Source organism: Arachis ipaensis, chromosome B03 (assembly GCF_000816755.2).
Source record: "Arachis ipaensis cultivar K30076 chromosome B03, Araip1.1, whole genome shotgun sequence".
In the NCBI taxonomy this organism is placed as follows: domain Eukaryota; kingdom Viridiplantae; phylum Streptophyta; class Magnoliopsida; order Fabales; family Fabaceae; genus Arachis; species Arachis ipaensis.
Window position 1 is genome coordinate 2,342,147 of NC_029787.2, and position 21,370 is coordinate 2,363,516.

Sequence of the window (21,370 nt, forward strand, 5' to 3'; positions counted from 1 at the left end):
ACATACCTAATATGTCCTCCCATCCCCCCAAATTCAACTAAAGAAAGAAACAAAGAAACAAGAAAGATGGAGATGCTGCATATCATGACTACTTCAGCCATGTCCACAGCTCTCTTAGTCTCTTTCTTCACTTTTACACTTTTTTTTTCTGTCTTTTCATTTCTCCTCTTCATCTCTAGAATCAAGCCATGGTGTAATTGTGACACGTGTCGCACCTATCTCAATATCTCTTGGACTATACACTTTCCAAACCTTTGCGACTGGTATACTCATCTTCTTCGTGCTTCACCCACCGGGACCATCCATCTCCACGTCCTCAATAACACTATTACATCCAATCCCGATAACGTTCAGCACATCCTCAAAACTAAATTCCACAATTATCCTAAGGGCACACCTTTTTCTACTCTCCTTGGCGACCTTCTCGGCAACGGAATCTTCAACTCCGATGGCCATTTCTGGCAATTCCAACGCAAGATGGCCAGCCTTGAGCTCGGCAGCGTCGCCATTCGCTCCTATGCCCTCCAAATTGTCAACCAAGAGATCCAAACCAGGCTGATTCCTCTCCTCGAATCGGTTTCCGGCCAACAAAATAGATTGTTAGACATTCAAGACATCCTTAGAAGATTCTCTTTCGACATTATTTGTAAATTTTCATTTGGAATGGATCCTGAGTGTCTCATTTCTTCTTTGCCGGAGTCCAAATTGGCAGACAGCTTCGACCTCGCATCTAAGCTCTCAGCAGAGCGAGCAATGTCGCCATCACCGCTCATATGGAAGATGAAGCGATTACTCAATATTGGTTCGGAAAAAAAGCTAAAAGAAGCCATTGGAGTGGTAGACAATGTGGCCATGGACATCATAAAGCAGAGGAGGAGGGAGATGGTGACTATGGCGGGTCTGAACAAATCAGACTTGTTGTCTAGATTCATGGAGTCCATCGAAGACGACAAATACCTAAGAGACATAGTGATCAGTTTCTTGCTAGCGGGTCGGGACACAATCGCAGCAGCGTTGACCGGATTTTTCATTCTGCTTTCGAAGAACCCGCATGTGGGGTCAACCATCCGGCAGGAGCTGGAGCGGGTGATGGAAGAGGATCAGGAATTACCCACCTTTGAGCAAATGAGGAGCATGCATTACCTGAATGGAGCGCTTCACGAGAGCATGAGGCTGTTCCCTCCGGTTCAGTTTGATTCAAAGTATGCTCAAGAAGATGACGTCTTGCCAGATGGCACTTTTGTCAGGAGAGGGAGTCGGGTCACTTACCACCCCTATGCTATGGGTCGGATGGACACTATTTGGGGCCCCGATTCCGCTCAGTTTCGACCCGAAAGGTGGTTGAATACAGATGGTGTTTTCGTTCAGCAATGTCCCTTTAAGTACCCGGTTTTTCAAGCCGGGGTGAGAGTCTGTTTGGGAAAAGACTTGGCCTTGATGGAGATCAAGTCCATTGCCGCTGCCATTCTCCGCCGCTTTGATGTCCGGGTTGTTGGGCCTAATACGGAGCCCTGCTTCGCTCCAGGCCTTACTGCCACTGTGCGGGGCGGGTTGCCGGTTCAAGTTACCCAAAGGTGTTGATCATGATGGTCATGAGATCCAAAAAAAAAAGAACAATTATAATTATTGCACCATATTATTATGGACTTATTTATAGATACACGGATATTATGTATATAATTTCGCAAATGAATTAATTAAAGGCAAGCCAGCTTTTTATTTTTAGTTTCAGTTGTAGATTTGGAAGTATATATAATTAAGTACATATATAGTATGCAAGAGCACATTGCATATTATTATATATATTTTGGAATTATTGCCTTCTTTCTTTGGGTTGTGCAAGCTCTACAAGCTTTTGGATTTGCTTCATTATGTCGAATGTGAGGAAGCTTTGAATTTGATAATTTGTCTTGAATTTAAATGTAGATCCCCCATGGATTGGGTATTAGAAGAAAGTAACTGCATCTTTGCTTTGTTAAATTCGTATAATATAGTACATCAACATCAAGGGATATGTGAAAATGACATGCTTTAATTTAACCCACACGTCACATCCATCCTATTTTGGCCTCATAATATTTTTCTTTTAAACTTGCAATATCTCTCTTTTTGTGAAACATTATTCATATACGTTTTGTATTAACAATAGTACACAAATAGATTAATGATTAGATGAATGAAATATAGGTTTTATAACTCTTAATTGTAGCATTTATTTTTAATATTTTGGTTTCAACTTTATTTTTGGTAGTTAAACGGAGACTCCCCTTTATCTTTCTACTAAGCCCATCATTAGTCTATATCTTCTCATTAATTTTTGACAACAAAGTTAACTTGTGCTCCTTTAGCATAATGAGCTAATTAGTTTAGAGAAATATAGTCCAACAACAAGTGATAATTCATTGTCTTTAGGACCGGAGAATCTCTATCTAAAATTGTCAACAAAATAAATAAATTACGATTGAATAGAGTTATGATGGTTTCCGCTTAATGAAATGATAGAATGATAGATGCTCATATTTTTTATTGTGAACTTAAGATATATATTACGAATGTGGCAAACATTTGATGTTTTTCAATCGAATAAGTATCGATATTACTTAAGTCTTTAAAGAAGAAGAAAAAACTAATAACTGAAAGTATTATTATTTTATAATTAATTAAAATAATTGACTATTGAAACTCCTTTTTGTGTTTAGACTTATATTTAAATCATTTGATACCTCTCTATTTTGTTGGCATCGATCAACACAAAAACAATTTTCATCTTTCCTTTTTGTCATGTTGTAATAAAACGAGGTTCATCATTAGCGTTAGGAAACTTTTATCATATAATAATATTTTCAGACTGCGTATTTAATAAACAAAATTATTTTTTATTACAGTTTAAATAATCATAGGTTTATGTTGCGTGTTATTATATGTATTATGTACGATATATAATTTTATTCCAACCGACCACACACCACCCCATAATTCGTTGCCAAGTAGAGTGAGAATCATTGCATAAAAATTAATTGAGAACAATATTAAAAAAGTTGTGGCTCAATGTAGAGGGGAGCCGGTTTTAATATTTGTCAAATAATAAATAATATATAAAGTATAAAGTACCCCTAATCTCTTGTTTACATTTCCTATAATTGAGTGAGGAAAAGGAAATACACATAAATGGTACAGCCACACTTTCCTCTCCTATCTTCTTTTTTCCCTTAAAAATAAAAGATAATATTGGGATTTACGTAGTGAGGATTATAACAATGTTATCTTGTAATGTAGAGATTGAGAAAGATAAGGTGCACGCATGTTTGGATGAAGAAGAAAATTAAAGGATGATAATTGAGGAGATGAGAGAAATGTGCTCCTAAAATTTCTCCTAATGTTTGCCATTATCAAGACAAGCTAAGTAAACTAATAAGGTAACAATTTCTCAGCGTGCATGTAATTTAATTTTTAAAGTTATCTTGTCATCTTTCATCAATAATAATTATCTTGTTTAAATTTATAGGATTATACATTGTAACATTAAAATCATTATATAGTGATAACAATTAATTACTTCCATGTCTTTACAATCTTTGTGTATTGTTGCATGTATCAAAGAGTCTCGCCTTTACTTAAACAGTTTATGAAAAGTAAGAGATACAATGACATGGATAATATTTTTTTTTCTTTTTTAAAAAATGCAGCCGAAATAATAATAAAAAAAATACTTTTGGAAGCTTGTGGGATATAGAAAATTCGATTCCATGTTCGGTGACCACACAAAGTCCCAAATCCATCCACCTTGATGAATAATGTCAAAGTGTTGGCACATGGAGGAAATCTAATTAATTTGTCTTCCTCTATTATTATATCATTATTTAGTCTTGTATAACATGAAAATAGATTAATTTTCATGTGAACAATAATCCATGTGCTTGCTCTTTGTCAAAATGCGGAAAAAAAAAAGAGTATTTCATGATCATTCGCTGTATTTGTCATTCTATTATTGGGTCTTATTCCTTTTCCCAAATGTTAAGATCACTACTGGGGGAGTGTTCCAACCAAAATTAATTAAAGCTCATTAGGTGTTCACTAATTCACCTATTGGGTATTGGTTTCATTTGTTAGTATTGATACAGTGGTAGGTTGAAAATAAAAAATGCCATTCTTGAGTATCACTTCACAGGTAGTTTTAATAAATAATAATATGCAAATATTTCTTTACAAATAGTAGAAAAGACACTTACGCAAATGGCTGAAAACATCAATTAAACACGAATATTATTTTATGACTCCTTATTACTTATTAGTAGAATTTAGGGTCATTTGGGAAGCTTTACAACTAATTTTTTTGAATTTTTAACTTATAAAAAGTAATAATATTAATGTTTAGTATAATTTTTAAAATTAAATTGTAGTTTTTTAAAAAATTATTTAAAAACTATAAATTAATAAATAGTATTAATGTCCTGAATTCAAAGTAATAGTTTGTAGTAACTAATTTTTTGCTTTAAGATCTTGAGCTTGGGACCACGTAGTTTTGTATTTTATTGTGGTGCTCCATCATGGTAGTTAATGTCCAGTTATAATAGATAGATGTATTAATTAATTTGACAGTGTAGTTAATTATATTCAAGTGACCTTTGATTCAAATTGGTTAAATCTGCAAGTCTAGGAGAACCTATACTGATACTTACACAAACAATAAAACCAGCAAGTAGTAGTTAGCCTGTAGTTTTCTGATTCCTGCAAAACCATGGATGGGGCACTCTGATTTTCAATCCCCTGCTTGCTCAATCAAGGTTAATTGAACTATTAATTTGGTCACATAAAATTTTTAACAGGTTTATTTAATGTCCTATAGAGCATTATTTAAAAATTAAAATGAAAAACAAGTTTATCTTAAAAATGTAAAATACACAAGTCCTGAATAGTACACGAGACAAAGTAAAACTATAATTCTTTGAGTATTCTAATAATTAACCAATATCTCAGATAAGCAAAATGTATTTCTAAAAAGTAGAAAATGATTGCTCGTGTATGTATAGCTCATCTTATTAAATAGTAATGAAAGGAAATATTGGACTCAAACAAATAGTTGTTAAGGAGACAAAAATTAAAAAAAAAAATTTGTTTCGCGATAATATATGCTTATTAATTAATTTTTGTTACGGCCCAGTCCAGCTAAGCGAAATTGTCACCTGGCCCAGGAAAAAACTGATCTGCGCGATCGGGTCAGAAGGTATAGTCCGCCGGATCTACGACCCGGACACGCGTCCTGGCTGACAGCTATATGACAGCTGTAGGAAGCAAAACTTTATGGAAGGAGGCCTCCCCTCGTGGGGCCCACCCACTGACAAGGTATATAAAGGGAGGGTCCTATCCGTCCTATCCCTCTCCCAAGGTACGTCACCACCACTTTTTCTCTCCACCACTTGCACACCCACTGACTTGAGTGTCAGAGTGTCCTTGCAGGTGGCATCCCCCTCAACCCGCAAAGAATCTGGGAGGCCGGCCGCTCGCACTATTTATTTTCAGGACCCAAGCTGAAATAGAGACTCACTTTTACACCCGACCAGTTATCCCAAATCGTCCGGTACTCGACCTACCGAACAATTTTCATGTTAGAAACTATGATGTGTCCATAGTTATTTAAACTAGAAATAAAATGGTAAACTTATTGGAATATGAAAATGAGGAAGAAAGGCATAACATGATAAATATTGAAAAGAAAGAAAGAAAGAGTTAAAAAAACACACATAATGTCTTTTTCTCTCCTTCTATGCTTATAATGAATTCTTCAAATAAAATAATATAAATATATTAATATAATCACTCTTTAAACTATACTCCATGTGTTTATTGCCGACTATTAATTAGTATCGCAGCACTACATAATGGATTTTATAAGTAATCTTATATCATCATTTTAAATTTTAATTATAGTATATCTCAATTCACAAATGGAGGTTAAGTTTAATTTGTTGGCTCCTAGGGGGAATAATCATACGCAACTCTATAATTTATAGTTGACCTAAGCTTTTGTCTCATGATGGTGAAGATGACATTATATTTTATAGGAGATCATAAATCATAACTGATAACTCATAAGAAAATGAAATGATTCAGATTCACATGCATTTGCTATATCATATAATATATTATTTAATTGAAGAGGGCTTTATTTTCTGTGGCAATCAATCAACTCACGAATAATATGGTCAGTCATATGTGGCTGAACGATGTTGTGCTTATACATAATATTATGAAATCTGATTGCATTTTGTCAAGCATTATTGTATGTAGTAGCAACAACCCAATTTTAAATGTCCCTGAAAAAGCAATCGAATGTAATATGTGAAGTTCTTTTTTCTAGCTATTTATTCTTCTCTTCAAACATCTCTAATTATCAAATCTACATTTTATTATTATTATTATTATTGTTGTTCTTTTTTGACAAGTCCTTTACTCTTACACATCCGAAAGAGTTTCGACCCGCACAAGAAGATGACCCGCGTATTGTTCTTTTTGGATGAAAATCTGAATAGCTGGCATAAGCTTTTAAAGGAACGAGTCCGAGTCAAAAGACTCACTCGATTACAAGGTATAAATGAGAAAGGATCTACCCTTCTCTAAAGGTACGTTACTCTTATCTTAATTAAATGTCTCATTGTACGAACACTTATTTAATATTGGAATGTTTTTACAAGTGGCTTCACTCGCCGATCTACCAACGCTCGGGATAATATCTCCGTAAAGCTTGTGCTTAAATCCAGAAACATTCTCGATCAACCTGTTGCTCTTAACCCGAAGTCCATCCGATCCACAACTCTAGCGAACAACTGAACAATTATTATTTACATAATAACGCCTTTGAAATTTGAATAGTTATATAAATAGTATATGTGAAAGATGCATAAGAAACAATATTTGAATAGGTTAATATATATACAGCAAACAACAATTATTTAAGCTTTTGTTGGTCATAAAACGTGCGACAACAGGCATATGTTGTTTTCACGTTTGAACACACACCACTTTAGGAATTAGTCCAATTTGGCATTGTTTATTATCTTAGTGGATTCATGTAACATAAATATATATAAAAAATAATTTGAGTGTTAGTAAGTTTAGGGCGTGAAACAACACTGAAACGTTATTCATTGATTCATTTACTCATTTTATTAAAAGAAATTAAGGTAGAGAAGAAAATTAAGGATGATTAACATTTAACAAGAACACTGAACACATGACTTCCACTGTTCTATAAAATAGTTCATTTTGCCGACTCTGTATGTATCATGGATTCATGTTTCTTTTCTTTCTTTTATATTTTTTTGGGCTCAAATGAAAAGAAATACAAATTGTGTCTCTCTGCATAAAAGAGGGGGAGGTGGCAAATTATACAGCGCAAAAAACATAAAAGAGGAATATACCAAATGATTAATCAGATATTTTTTTTCCCTCTTGTTTGTCGATGAACCATTCAGATGACGAAATTCACCAAAAAAAAAAGAAATTAAAGAAATCAGTATTAAAGACATTGTGACCTAAAGTTCACAAAAAAGATATTTAGCATTAATACAAAAATATGAAGTCAAGAATGCATAACAGTTTAGTAAAAAATGGAAATTCAAGAATAGTTAACTTGACTAAATGTAATATTTGAGAGTCCTTAGATAAAATTTAGTCAAATTAGTCAAATCATTTAACCGCTCTGAACTATCAGTTTCTTGTGAAGATAGCTGCATCTCAATTTTCACCTTAGTAAAAATAGAAGAATGCTAGGGGGCTATCAATTTTGGTGTTTTGTAACCATCAATTGGCCATCAATAGTGGTTTTAATGATGTGAGATTATATCTAATGGTGGGAGATCACTCACTTTTGTTTTGATGGTTAAGTACTGGCCAGAAAACACAAAAATTGCTGGCCCCTAGACTTTTCCGTAAAAATATTGATTGCGCTCTCCGATCCAGTCCCATACATTAATGGAGGAGGGGATGGTTTCTTCTTCATGAGCATGACTGTTGCAGATGTTGTGGAGCCACGCGTGGCGCGATCATTGTGTATTTCAAATAAAATAATGAGGCACCGGCTCGCATTCCTCGTGTCTGGCTGCATTAAAATATTGATTCTGCTCTGCGATGGAAGCAGTAATTAATGGAGGAGGGGCTGTTTGTGATAGTGGTCGGACTACTGCTGGCGGTGGGAGGATGGAAGCTGCTGAACTGGCTCTTCCTGAGGCATAAGAAGCTTGAGACCCTTCTCCACGTGTCTATTCTCAAGCCGATCATGCTATCATCAAATTTGGTATATAATTTTGTTGGTTCAGGTGTTGATAACATGAAAAACTCATGGGATGGACAGGGAAGAATTCATTCTTTTGGGAAGGTCAGAGCATATTAAACAAGTTCTTACCAATAACCATTACTTCAAGAAAGAGAAGCCTCATCTGATGTGATCAATAAATGGGAGGAGATGCTGTCTTCAGACATTGATGTATGGCCAAGAAGGAAAAACAATTTTTGAAGTCCTTACCAAGCAAGCTACACTTATAATGAGATTAAAATATGTTCACATCCCAGGATGGTGGTAATAAGACCATTTTAATTAAGTTCAAATCTATTCTATTCTATTTAGGTTCTCATAGTGTGTTGCTAATGATGATTTATCTTGTAGGTTGCTTCCTAATAGTGTTAACAATAGAGAGATAGAAGCATCCATCGAATGGTGAGGAGGTTAACAAGAGTGACTTATTAGGGATACTTTTGGAAGAATGCAACACATTTTACCTTGCAGGCCAAGAAACCACAGCTGATTTGTTGGTATGGACAATCCGGAATGGCAAACGCGTGCGAGGGAGGAAGTCTTCCAAGTCTTTGGCAACCCAAAGCCAGACAGTATATATAATTTGTTCTACTTTGTATAATTTATTGTGACATGTTGATTGATAACATAATTTTAAACATATATAGGTGACAATGATCTTAAATGAGGTGTTAAGGCTATACCCGCCGGTCCTTTTTTTCATATAAAGATGCAAAATCTATCACTACCTGCAGGAGTTAAGGTTACATTACCAATACTTTTGATCCACCATGATCGTGAATTATGGGGTGATGATGCAACAGAGTTCAAACCAGAAAGATTTTCAGAAGGAATTGCTAAAGCCACTATTTTCCATTTGGATGGGGGCCTAGAATATGCATCGCCCAAAACTTCTCCTTAATGGAAGCAAACATATTCTTCACATTTGAGCTCTGCCCTGCATATGCACATGCTCCACTCATTTTCCTTACTCTTAAACCAATGCATGGGGCCCAAATCATCTTACATAAATTGTAGTTTCAAGCCTTTGGAATCTCTACTTTCATACCAAGTGGCGCCTCCAGATTTATGTACATAGAATACAGATACTAGATATATTTGGTGGTGGAAGAATATTTGATCATTCTCTCTCACTTTTTCTCTATTTTCTGTACACTTTTACCATGTATTTAAATAGAGACAGAAAAAGAAATGCCTTGCATCTCTCTTTTTTTATAGAATAAAATAACTATTTATATCTATAAACTTTGTGAATGTTGACAAAAATATTTATCAAATAAAAAAATTAACGTTGTATCATGTAAGATGAGTTCTCTGTTTTAAAAGTATCCAAATTCTAATTTTTTATTAATTTTTTAATAAAATTTTTAAATTACTTTCGTTCTTTTTCTTTATCCTCAACTCTATCACTAAAATAACGAAGAGAACCCAAATACGGTGATAACAGTGCCAAAACCCTCCGCTTCCACCTAGTCACCTACACCGCAGACGACGAGGGATATCATTGCTTCCTTCAAATCGAGTGTCTCTATCTCGTGGACTTCTGCCGGAAATAGCAATTTAAATGCGCACGTCAAAGCTACTGATAAGCAGGATTTTTTAGGAAGAGTGGCAGGAAAAGGGTGGAGAAGTGCAACACAGTAGAGTTTAAGTAATTCAAATAATGGACAACAATGAAAAACATAAACGTATACAAAAATTTAAACTATGAGCAACAAAGAATTAAATCCAAAACTAGAGAATCTAAAAACAGGAAAATTAAATAAAAAATTCAAATTCAGCATCCAAATTAAATTCATAATCACATCAATAACAACCCACACTGAGAATGTAGTACACAAACTCAATTTCTATAATTTACATAACATAGTTATAAATGATAAAAGTTTATTACAATGTTACATAGAAATTTCTAATTACTTAGTGTGTGTTTGGATTATAGTTTGCAAACAGGAGTTTGCATAAAATTGATTTTGCAAATTTGATTTTGATAAAAAGTAAGTTTGTGTTAATGTGATTTATGTTTGGTAATCTTTATATCAAAATAGATTATAGTAAAATAAATATCGTTTGGATTATATTACTCAAAATCAATTTTAGATGAAAAATTACTAAAAGAGACGTCAATTTAAATAATTTTTTATATTATCCTATTATTTTACTTTAAATATTTGAATAGATCTTATTAAAAGACATGATAAAACACTTACTAAAAATAATAAAAAAATTAAAATAGTTACCTTGTCAGTAATTGAAACAAATTTTGATGAAAAAAAAATGGAACGAAGAACATACACAAATAATGTTATACAGTTACTTGCATAAGAAAAAAAATTTTCAGCTAATTTCTGAACGATAACCAGCTTTCTCTCACGTGTCGCAGAAGTTAAAATTTTTTTGCTTTAAATGACCGTACATTTAAAGGTGAAAATACTTCTAGATTCAGAATTCTAAAAGATTGTCAAACATAAACATGGGACATTCAAGACACTCAGACGAGCTTCTCCCTTTTCAAACGTGAATCCCAAACACACCGTTAGTCTTACTATAGTGGCATACACATTGTTATGTAAATTTTTACTTAAATATGGGTTGAATTGATATCTAATAATTTAGGAACGAAACTTACTCCTCTTATAGTACTAGTTTTTGAATTGTGCACTAAAAGATCCCAATTTTGAACGAACAAGAAAGAAAAGAAAAAACTTGAAATGTAAATAAAATTTAGATGACTTCAAATAAAAAATTACAAAATAAGGTAAATGGCTTAAAATTAAATCAAAGCAATAAAGTGCCTTTAACAAAGGTCAAAAGACTTTGAAAACGAAAAAACAATATGGAAATGTTAAAGAAGAAAAACAACGACTTTGCAACAAAAAAATAAATTTGGAGAAAGAGAAAGATTACAAGAAATTTAAAAGAAATGAAAGGAACCCTACAAAAAAAAAAAGTTTTTTGTAGGCTAAAAAAATCGTTGAAGATGTTAGTGTAAAGAGTGTTTTCTGAAAATGAATTCTAACTTCTATTCCTTCCATTCTTCAACTTTTTATAAGAATCATTGACCAATTAAACTTTAACATATTCTTCATGTATAAAAATTCTTTGATAACTGTTTTCACAATTTTAGATGATCTTGTAATTACTACCAGTTATCTTCATTTGTTAGCCTCCTTATCATTTTAATTACTTTACTTTTCTTTGATGAGTCAATCCAATCGAATCCATCTTTCTTGTCAATAAACTTTTTTCTACGAGATTCACAATCTTCGAAAGTACCAAACCAATCTTAAACTCGATTTTTAAAGCTTGGTTAATTTTGACTTATACATATCTTCTACATAATTAACAGAAACACTGTTCATTTCCGGGAAAAAAAAAAAAACAGAAACACTATGAATTGAAAGATAAAATATTTGTCATAAAAATCTTAGACTACTACACACAAGATCATTTTTGTGCTCTTTAATTTTGTTTATACTGATGTGTTTATAATAAGTTGTCAATGGTTAATTGTTATTTAGAAAGTTACATCGTTTGATACTAGAGATGTCAATGGGGCAGGGTGGAAGTGGGGATGGAGACGGGAGATGCCTCTCTACTCCTCGTTTTTGCTACTAGAATTAATCCTGTTCCTGTCCTGTTCTTCGTCATGGGAGAATAATTATTCCTATTTTCGTTTTCGGTGTTTTCCATATTATCTGCGGGTCCCATTCCCCGTCTCCCTATTTTTAACATTCATATGAAAATTATAATAAAAAATATTAAAAAAACTAAAAAAAATATTACAAAATATTATTACAAACACACAAATATATCTTATCCAAAATTATAAGTCCAGAAATATAACATAACAAATCATAGTTCATAAAATAAAATCTTAAACAATAAAGTTAAAGTTTTTCAATAAGTAAAATTACTAAAAAAAATCCTTTATGAGAAATAAAGTAAGGGTTATTAAATAAATTAAAAAATCCAAAAAATTATCGAAGATAGGACGGGATCCCACTTAAGTTCCCACGCTTTTCTCGGACAAATTTCACTCTCCATTCCATCCCTACAAAAAAAATTCTCCACCGTTAAAATCCCATTCAAAACGGTCCCGCAGAGATCCCCCTACTGAGAATGTTTGACAACCCTATTTGATACTACCAAGTTTCAAATCGACACTGTGAGGCAAAGGTGGCTGTTAGGGTATAAGAATATAAGAATATAAGAAAACAATGTTACTAGTTCTCTAATTAACCCACTACCCGACAACCAACCTGCAACCTGCAACCTCAATTACTGATGCAGATGTTGTCGACACGTGACTATCAGAGGGCCCCACCCGTCGCGTGACCATTGTTCCACGTAACTTCCTCAGCGTAAGAAAAAGTATCCCTTCATCATGCTAGCATTGACCATAGAAGGCAGCAAGCAATAAAAAACCATTTGCATGGTTTCGTAGTTGGAAAGATTAAGTGATTAAATACTCCAACACCATCTCTTTTTCAAATAAAATAAACATGAGGCACCGGCTCGCGTTCCTCGTGTCTGCCTGCCTTAAAATATTCATTCTGCACTGCCATCCAATCCGATCCCACACTTGGCTTCAAGCACTAATTAATGGAGGAGGGGCTGTTTGTCACGGCGGTTGGACTACTGGTGGTGGCGGTGGGCGGATGGAAGCTGCTGAACTGGCTCTTCCTGAGGCCTAAGAAGCTTGAGACCCTTCTCAGGGAGCAAGGCTTCCATGGCAACCCCTACACCCTCTTCTCCAACAACAACAACAACTCTTCTGTTAGCATGAAGCCAATGACTCTCTCTGATGACAAGGACATAGCTCCACGTGTTTATTCTCAAGCCGATCATGCTATCATCAAATTTGGTTTGCTCCTACTCCTACCTATATTATTCACATTTATTGCATATATCGTATCATAGTTAATAATGATGTAATGGACAGGCAAGAATTCATTTTATTGGGAAGGTCAGACACTGAAGGTCAACATCACAAACCCTGAGCATATTAAACAAGTTTTTACCAATAACCGTTACTTCAAGAAAGAGAAGCCTAAGCTAGGCCGTCTGGCCAAGTTATTGGGCTCTGGACTTCCAAATTATGAGGACCAACAATGGCACACACATCGAAAGATCATCAACCCTGCTTTCCATATGGAGAAATTGAAAGTTAGTTTAATTTAATTTGCTTTTATTCAAACATGTATGTATATATGTTAAGCATTACTAACTATGTGTATAGGTTCTAACATCAACAATGGTCCAATGCTGCCATGATGTGATTCATAAATGGGAGGAGATGCTGTCTTCAGAGGGTAAATGCGACATTGATGTGGAGCCTTTCATCCAGAATTTGGCTTGCGATGTTATTTCCAGAACAGCCTTTGGAAGCAGTTACCAAGAAGGAAAAAGAATATTTGAACTCCTTACTAAGCAAGCTAGACTTATAATGAGACTAAAACATATTCACATTCCAGGATGGTGGTAATAAGACATATAACTAACCATTTTAATTAAGTTCAAATCTTTCTAGTTAGGTACTCATCATGTATCTTGCAGGTTGCTTCCTACTAGTGTTAATAGGAGTATGATTAAAGTTGATAGAGAGATGCAAGCATCACTTGAAGCTATCATCAGGAAAAGAGAGAAAGCAATGAAGGATGGTGAGGAGGTTAACAAGAGTGACTTATTAGGGATACTTTTGGAATCAAACAGCAAAGAAATAAAAGAACATGGAATGAGTAATCGAGAGATAGTGGAAGAATGCAACACATTTTACTTAGCAGGACAAGAAACCACGGCTGTTTTGATAGTATGGACAATGGTGATGCTAAGTAGGTATCCAGAATGGCAATCACGTGCGAGGGAAGAAGTCTTCCAAGTCTTTGGCAACCGAAAGCCAGACAGTGATGGCCTGAATCGCCTTAAAACCGTAAGCATGTATATATAATTTGTTTTACTTGCTATAATTGTATTAGTCTTGAGGTGTTGATATTGTTTGGCATGTATATATATATATAGGTATCAATGATCTTAAATGAGGTGTTAAGGCTATACCCACCAACCCTGTTTTTCAGTCGAACACTCCACAAAGATATAAAGATGGAAAACCTATCACTACCTGCCGGAGTTAAAGTTACATTACCAATACTTATGATCCACCATGATCGTGAGCTATGGGGTGATGATGCAAGAGAGTTCAAACCAGAAAGATTTTCAGAAGGAATTGCTAAAGCGACTAAAGGTCGGGTCTCATATTTTCCATTTGGATGGGGGCCTAGAATGTGCATCGGCCAAAATTTCTCCTTAATGGAAGCAAAGATATTCTTCACATTGCTTTTACAACGCTTCACATTTGAGCTCTCCCCTGCATATACACATGCTCCGGTCAATTTCCTTAATCTTAAACCAATGCGTGGAGCTCAAATCGTCTTACATAAATTGTAGTTTCAATTATTGCACAAGGAGTGAGGTGGCTTCTTCCAAATTTAAGTAACGTGCAAAATAAATTCCATGCATCTTTCTTTTCTTTTCTTTTCTTTTCTTTGTAAAAGTGACCCAGCCACTTGTGATGTTTCATAGGTCATGGAGGTAACAGAGGACCACTTTTCTTTCTTTCTTTTATTCTTCAGGAATATCATATTTTAGAATGATGACTGATTTCTTATAGCTATTTTGATAGGGCACTCAAATATGTCTAAAACGTCATTTTTTTTTAAATATTTTTAATAATTAAAATTTAACATATATAATCAATTAAATTATGTTATTTTTGTTAAAATTAAGTTAGACAAATTAATTTAACCAAAAAAATGGTGAATCAAATTTTAAATTGGTCTAAATTAATATTTTTTTAATAAAAAATGACTACATTTTGACAAAAATAACACGATTTAATCGATTATATATGTTAAATTTTAATTATTAAAAAACATCTTTACAAAAAGACGTTTTCAACGTCTTTATCTGAGTGGCTCCCTATTTTAATAGGTAGATAGTTAGTCCGAAATTTTTAAATTTTTCCATATCCAAAATAAATTGAACTTTTAACGCTTAACTAAGAGAATGAATCTTTTTCATTCGATTTTATTATGCGTTAAAACACTACTCATATATATATATGGAGCGCTTGGATAAAGAATTCCGATTGCTGCTATATCTTTTAGATAAGGGTTTTTCAATTTTTATTATGTTTTATATTAAGATTTTATTTGGAGAGCAAATTTATTTAATTATAATGTTTTTCAAGATGAGTAGAAAACAATGAGATGGTTAATGTAATAATTTTTTAATATATATGTTGCTTTCTCATATGTATTTTTTTCAAGTTTTATATTAAACAGCTAAGCAAGCACGATACTAAAATAATTTATAGTTGCCAGCTCGGATGTCTAATAACAATGGGCTGATTGATTGGCCTGGATTAAAAAATAAAAAATACCTCTTAAATTCTAATAAAATTTTTTACCCTCACTTTCAAACTTTAATTTAGGAGTATTTGTGGTGCGGTTTGGTTCGGTTTTAAGGGAAAAGTCATTCGATCCGAATGCTTAATTTATGTGCGATGCAGTTTGAATTGAATGAACCTTTTTTGAAAATCCGATCTGATCCTATCCGATTACAAGCGGTTTGGATCGGTTTGGATTTGCAGTTTTTTAAATAAAAAAATTAAATACATATAACAAGTCTTAATATCAAATTTTAAATAATCAACAATGACATAACAAGTCTTAACATATCTTAAAAAGTCAACGATAACATAACAATAGAAATAAAATTATAGATTAGTTAAAATAAATAAATAAATAATATTTTAAACATGAAATATTTATTGAATAATAATAATACATGAATAATAGAAAAATGTATAACAAATTGAACATGTTATAAATATAATTGTAAATGTAATAATAAAATAATAATATTATAGCACATTGTTCGGTTTGGATTGGATTGGATCGGTTATGAAAAGTAGATCCGAAATCCGATCTGATCCAGCGGTTTGCAAAAAATAGAATCCAATTAAATCCGAATTAGTGCAGTTTTCGGTTTGAATTGGATTAGATGAGCGATTTAATTTGGATCGGTTTGAATCTGAACACCCCTACTTTAATTATTTTCTACCTACTATCATTTTATTATGGCTTGGGATTACGAGTACAAAGGGGTCATATGTGAAACTGATAATCTTGATGCATTTTTTTTTGTTTTGCGAGGCACAACCAGCATAATTAGGAATGACTCTAATCTGCTTGACAAGATCAAAGAGATGCTCCAGCGCAATTGGACAGCTACTTTAGTGCTCATCTAGTGCACAGCAAACAGAACGGCTGATTTAATGGCTAAAACTGCTACTTTAAACAAGCAGGTGTACCTAGAGTGGTGGTTACTGCCCCCTAATAATTTAAACATTATTATTAGAGAGGAGTACTACTCTTTCTCTTAGGTCCTTTTTCTTTATGTTATGTTCAACCACAAAAAAAATCATCTAAAATATATGATAAAATAACCATCAAATTTCAAAATTTAAATCCTCCAATTTTAAATTTTAAATTTTAACAATGTGACTCCCGCAGCCTCATAGCCACACCTATGCCTTCCTCACCCATGCTTTAGGTTGGCACTTGGCAAAAAGTTATTATAATTCTTACGAAAATAGTTAGTTTAAATATATATAATTAACAAATGTTGGATGTTCATTTCATTTTATTTTAATAGCTATCTGGATTGTTTGTTGAGTTTGGATCTATTTTAAATTTGTCGGAAGCGACCTTCTCCTACCTAAACGACGCCGGCGAGATTCAAGCCACCACCATCTCTGACCTAACGAAAGGCAAAAAGGCCATCCTCTTCGCCATTCCAAGAGCCTTCACACCAACCTACTCGCAGAAGCACGTTTCGGGATTCGTGGAGAAGTCAGCGGAGCTGAAGGCGAAAGGCATGGACACAATCGCGTGTATTTCGGTCAACGATGAATTCATGATGAAGGCATGATAGAAGGGCCTGAAAGTCAACGACGAGATTCTGTTACTTTCTGACAGTAACAGAACATTCACGAAGACCATTGGGTGCGAGTTGAATCTGAGCTCGACTGCCGGATCCAGGAGATGCAGCGTTGAACGATTGCCGGTTGTGCGGTAACCAGACGTGGCCACGACGATGGGGAAGAAACGAAGGGCCTGCCGAGGGATACGATACGCCAACGGAGAGACCACATGTGAGGGACCGATGAGAATGGGAGAGACAAAGAAAACTCATGAGAAGGAGACGGATTTGCTCTCTCCGTAATTGATCATAATTTTAAATCCTAGTTTTTTTTTTAATTCAAAAAGGGTAATTGTTAATAATTAATTAACTTAATTATTATATAATCTTAATTTTTTTTATTCTTATATTATCTTCCCATACTTTTTCTTTGGATTAAGGTGCAGTAACACTAAATTTAAATTAGAATGAGACCCGCGCATCGCACGGAGCAGTAAATTAATGATAGTATATAATAAATATTAAAAATTATTATGTTTTGTAGAATTAAATTAAATGTGTAAACTAAAGTTAAATTTAAAAGGTATTTTATTTAAAATAATTGGTAGTACAAAAGATTTGGATATTAGAGTTATATATACAAAATGACATTTTTATTTGGTGGTTTGATTTTTGTATTTGTTTTAGTTGATCAACTTAGTCTTCTTATGTGGCGCTTGTCCTCCTTTTTTTTATTAGTTGTTGTTAGAGTTGTTACTTTCTTCTTTTTGGGTAAGTTCTTGTGAAGACATGTTCTTTATGAATTATTGAGTTATATGCACTTTCTATTGTGTTGTTTGTTCCATCTTTGCAAGTATGTTCTTTTTTCGAAGATGTGTTTTGAATTTGTATAGTTTTCTTTCTCCTTAATCTCTTGATGGGTATGTGATATTCGTCTGATGATATTAGTGTTGGCGAAGTTGGTTCCTATAATCAATGAATAATTTAAATTAGAAATAAAAATGATGTCTAAAATAATTAAAATAAGTGATTTTTTTCAGTATTACCTGTTTTACTTGTTGTAATGGGTGTTGAAATTTAGTGTTTTTGGTTGAAACAAATGTCTTGGTAATAATGTATTGTTGAAAACTTTCTTTAAAAATTAAAATAATTTACATTGACTTTAAATATAAGTGAGATTGTACAAATTTTTCAATTGGGGTGGTCCTTCAATGTCATTACTTTTTTGGAGTGCTATTAGATTTGAAGCAGTTGTACCCAACAATTTTTTTGCTTCGCCATCAAATAGTACAAAAGTTGTTGTACCACTTTGATCTGAAACCTTTAATTAAATTTTGAACCTCAAATAAGTATTGAGTTAGTAACTAATAATTTGATAGATGAGATTATGAAAAGTATATAGAGTTACCTTATTGTTGGATATTGTGGTATTTGATTACATGTGCCACAAATGTAGTTATCTCTTTTTTCATATGTTTTTTTCGTACACTTTTCACATTCAACATAGTTATCTCCATTGAGTAAGTTTGAGATGTTGTGTAGTTCGAAAATAATTTTTTTGTGCTAAATTCGATGTAATTTGAAATAATAGTGATAATAGACTTATATAAGTAGTTCAAATAGTATGGAATTTGAATATTTGTAACGTAAAATTTATTATAATTAATAATATTATTATGACATTTGTAATATGGATGTTTATTATATTGAATGAGTTATTTATAGAAATTAATAAATTAATTATTGGAGTTATAAATTTGTTGTATTGTTTACAACGGTAAGATATAATAAATATAAGAATATGAATTTAATGTCTTTGTAAGTTACAAATTTGGTTAGACACTTAATTTCTAATTATTGTCGTTGGTAATTATTGTATTGTTTTTTGTATATTTTATTTTTTTTCTGATTTAAAAATAATAGATGATTTGGCAAAAAAGATATAATAAATACAGAAATATGCATTTAATGTCTTTGTAAGTTACAAATTTGGTTAGACATTATTAATTTTTAATTATTGTCGTTAGTAATTATTGTATTGTTTTTGGTATATTTTATTTATTTTTTATTTAGAAATAATAGATGATTTGACAAAAATTGAGTGGTTGATTCTAAAATTTTGTCAAGTAAATAATGTTGCTGATATAACATTAGTAGAAAAAGAAAAATAACTCAAAAGTAACGTGGATAAACTTATATATTTACTTTTATTATTAAAAATAAATCGGTTGCTGTGGCATGCCGCTATATTCGTCAAATATAATATGGCATTTAAAATAAAAAGGAAACTTTTGCATTTTATACACTAGTCATTTGCGCTTTGATATATAAACAATTTCGTCATATATCAATTGTTTGAAAGGATTCCATTGAAGGCTGAAGCTTGATACGCTTCTAAGCTAAATTGATGACGATAAACATTTCATATACACATTTCACATCATGCATGCATGTAACAAGAATAAAAGAATTGGTTACAACAGTGCCACCCGAGCACATCCCTGTGCACATTTAGTTCCTAGGTGTTTTGTTGAAATATTTACAATCTAAGTTCTAAAATCCAAGAGGTACATTCCTGGAGAAGTTGGAATTTCTGACGAAAAGCTATGTTGAAGAAAACCTGCATCTTTGAGCGAAATTCAGTAACGTCTTCCTTGCACCTAAATGAGCCAGCACAAGCACACTGCTCAGACAAATGTGCAGCTTTGACCTGGTTGCACCTGAGGCACACCAGATCTTGAAGGTGGTAAAGCCGCTCTCTTTGTCGTACGATCTGAAGAAGCGCATTCTCCATCACCTCGCGGTCATAAGGCTGCCCACACTGTGGCACCGCACAACGCCACTCCTGATTCAATAAAGCCGAGTCACGGCACAAGTCCAAGTCTCTGCAGTCATTACAATAGCTGTCCCAAGGGAGGGGGGAACACAACAAAAGAGAGTTATATATATGTGAATAAGGGAAGCATCGATATTTCTTCGTAAAGGAAAAGAAAAAAGGTTAGAACTAACATATATAAAGACAAACTGAATCAGGTTATGAGAAAATCGTAAAAATGACTTTAACTTCTTCAATTCCTCTCTTTGCATTAAACCCTTGAGCAAAAAAATTTACACAACCCACCAACTTACTCCTAAAAATGGATCTTCTAAAGATAAATTTTCACATGACCTTGTGTGAAATCATTTTATCTTTTTATGTCACATGTCTTCTCTATGTCCTACCTTTTAAATCAATAATGAAAGATAAAGTATAATAAAACTATATGGAACCCCGTAAAAATTTATAATGAATGGTGACCAAATTATATGATGATTTTCATTTGACAAATTTAATAGTTTGGAGTTTGGACACTAATTAATACTTCATTCATTCTTTTTTTTTTTTTATCACTTTGCATTAAGAAACTTAGAATCACTAACGAAGAGATAGAATAGTAGAATATTTTTCAATACTTTTATAAATTAAAAGCATAATGATACTTCAACAATAAATAATGCAAAGAAAAATGAGTGACAAATAATAAGGTGCTGAGGGAATAATATGCAGCCACACAAACACGAGATAGAAATCTATTGATATTCTGAAAACTTGCGGGAAAAACATTGTATTGTTGCGTAATAGAAATCTATGTATTTCTTTGATTTTTCTGTTTCTTTTAGTAATGATAGGATGACTAAATGATTCATTTTTGTTTATTCATTTAGTATTTGAGACTTATCACCTCATTATCTTGTTACCCACACTTCATCCTATTGTGATCATTCGTAAGTAAATACACAGGAAATGATTTATGCAAACATTTCTTATTTAATTTCCTTCTTTACCTGCAAATGACATTGGATAGGGTGAAGGAATGACATGGATCACGAAACTCAGCTTCTGGAGCAAACTCTCTAACACGAACATATTTTAACAAATTCTTTCTCATGACCTGTGAAGGGTACAATGAGACTATCAATTTGCAGACCAAGAACATAGAGACAAAGATCAACAGCCCATGGAAAACGAAGCCATTCCAAATTCATTATACATGGATAGCTGCACATCAATTTAACTTTATCTTCTTTTCTCCT

General features: G+C 33.1%; 4 protein-coding genes across 8 annotated transcripts in view; 3 read left to right on the plus strand and 1 right to left on the minus strand.

Moving 5' to 3' along the window:
* Positions 1-1,824, plus strand: LOC107629317 (cytochrome P450 94C1). The gene has a single exon (XM_016332080.2). It carries the CDS (start codon positions 67-69, stop codon positions 1,579-1,581), a length of 1,515 nt encoding a protein of 504 aa, XP_016187566.1. The 5' UTR covers positions 1-66; the 3' UTR covers positions 1,582-1,824.
* LOC107629316 (11-oxo-beta-amyrin 30-oxidase) lies at positions 12,763-14,968 on the plus strand. Of its 2 annotated transcripts, none has more exons than XM_021117725.1 (5): positions 12,763-13,178; positions 13,257-13,480; positions 13,554-13,795; positions 13,871-14,243; positions 14,389-14,964. In XM_021117725.1, the coding sequence occupies exons 1-5, from the start codon at positions 12,917-12,919 to the stop codon at positions 14,443-14,445; spliced, it is 1,158 nt and encodes a 385-aa protein (XP_020973384.1). In that variant the 5' UTR covers positions 12,763-12,916; the 3' UTR covers positions 14,446-14,964. The 2 variants fall into 2 exon arrangements, with proteins under 2 accessions (XP_020973384.1, XP_016187565.1); XM_016332079.2 differs by having other exon boundaries at positions 12,765-13,178; positions 14,333-14,968.
* On the plus strand, positions 16,452-17,305 carry LOC107632387 (peroxiredoxin-2E-2, chloroplastic-like). The gene is made up of 2 exons (XM_016336071.1): positions 16,452-16,610; positions 17,030-17,305. The coding sequence occupies exons 1-2, from the start codon at positions 16,452-16,454 to the stop codon at positions 17,303-17,305; spliced, it is 435 nt and encodes a 144-aa protein (XP_016191557.1).
* LOC107629315 (DNA polymerase epsilon catalytic subunit A) overlaps positions 19,632-21,370 on the minus strand; it is a 21,849-nt gene continuing 20,110 nt past the window's right edge. For all 4 annotated transcript variants that reach the window (XM_021117728.1, XM_021117727.1, XM_021117726.1 and 1 more), the window contains 2 exons: positions 21,122-21,228; positions 19,632-20,199 (listed from right to left, as the gene is read on the minus strand). In XM_021117728.1, the coding sequence (XP_020973387.1) occupies positions 19,836-20,199; positions 21,122-21,228 (471 nt within the window). In that variant the 3' untranslated portion in view covers positions 19,632-19,835. The remainder of the gene's footprint in view (positions 20,200-21,121; positions 21,229-21,370) is intronic.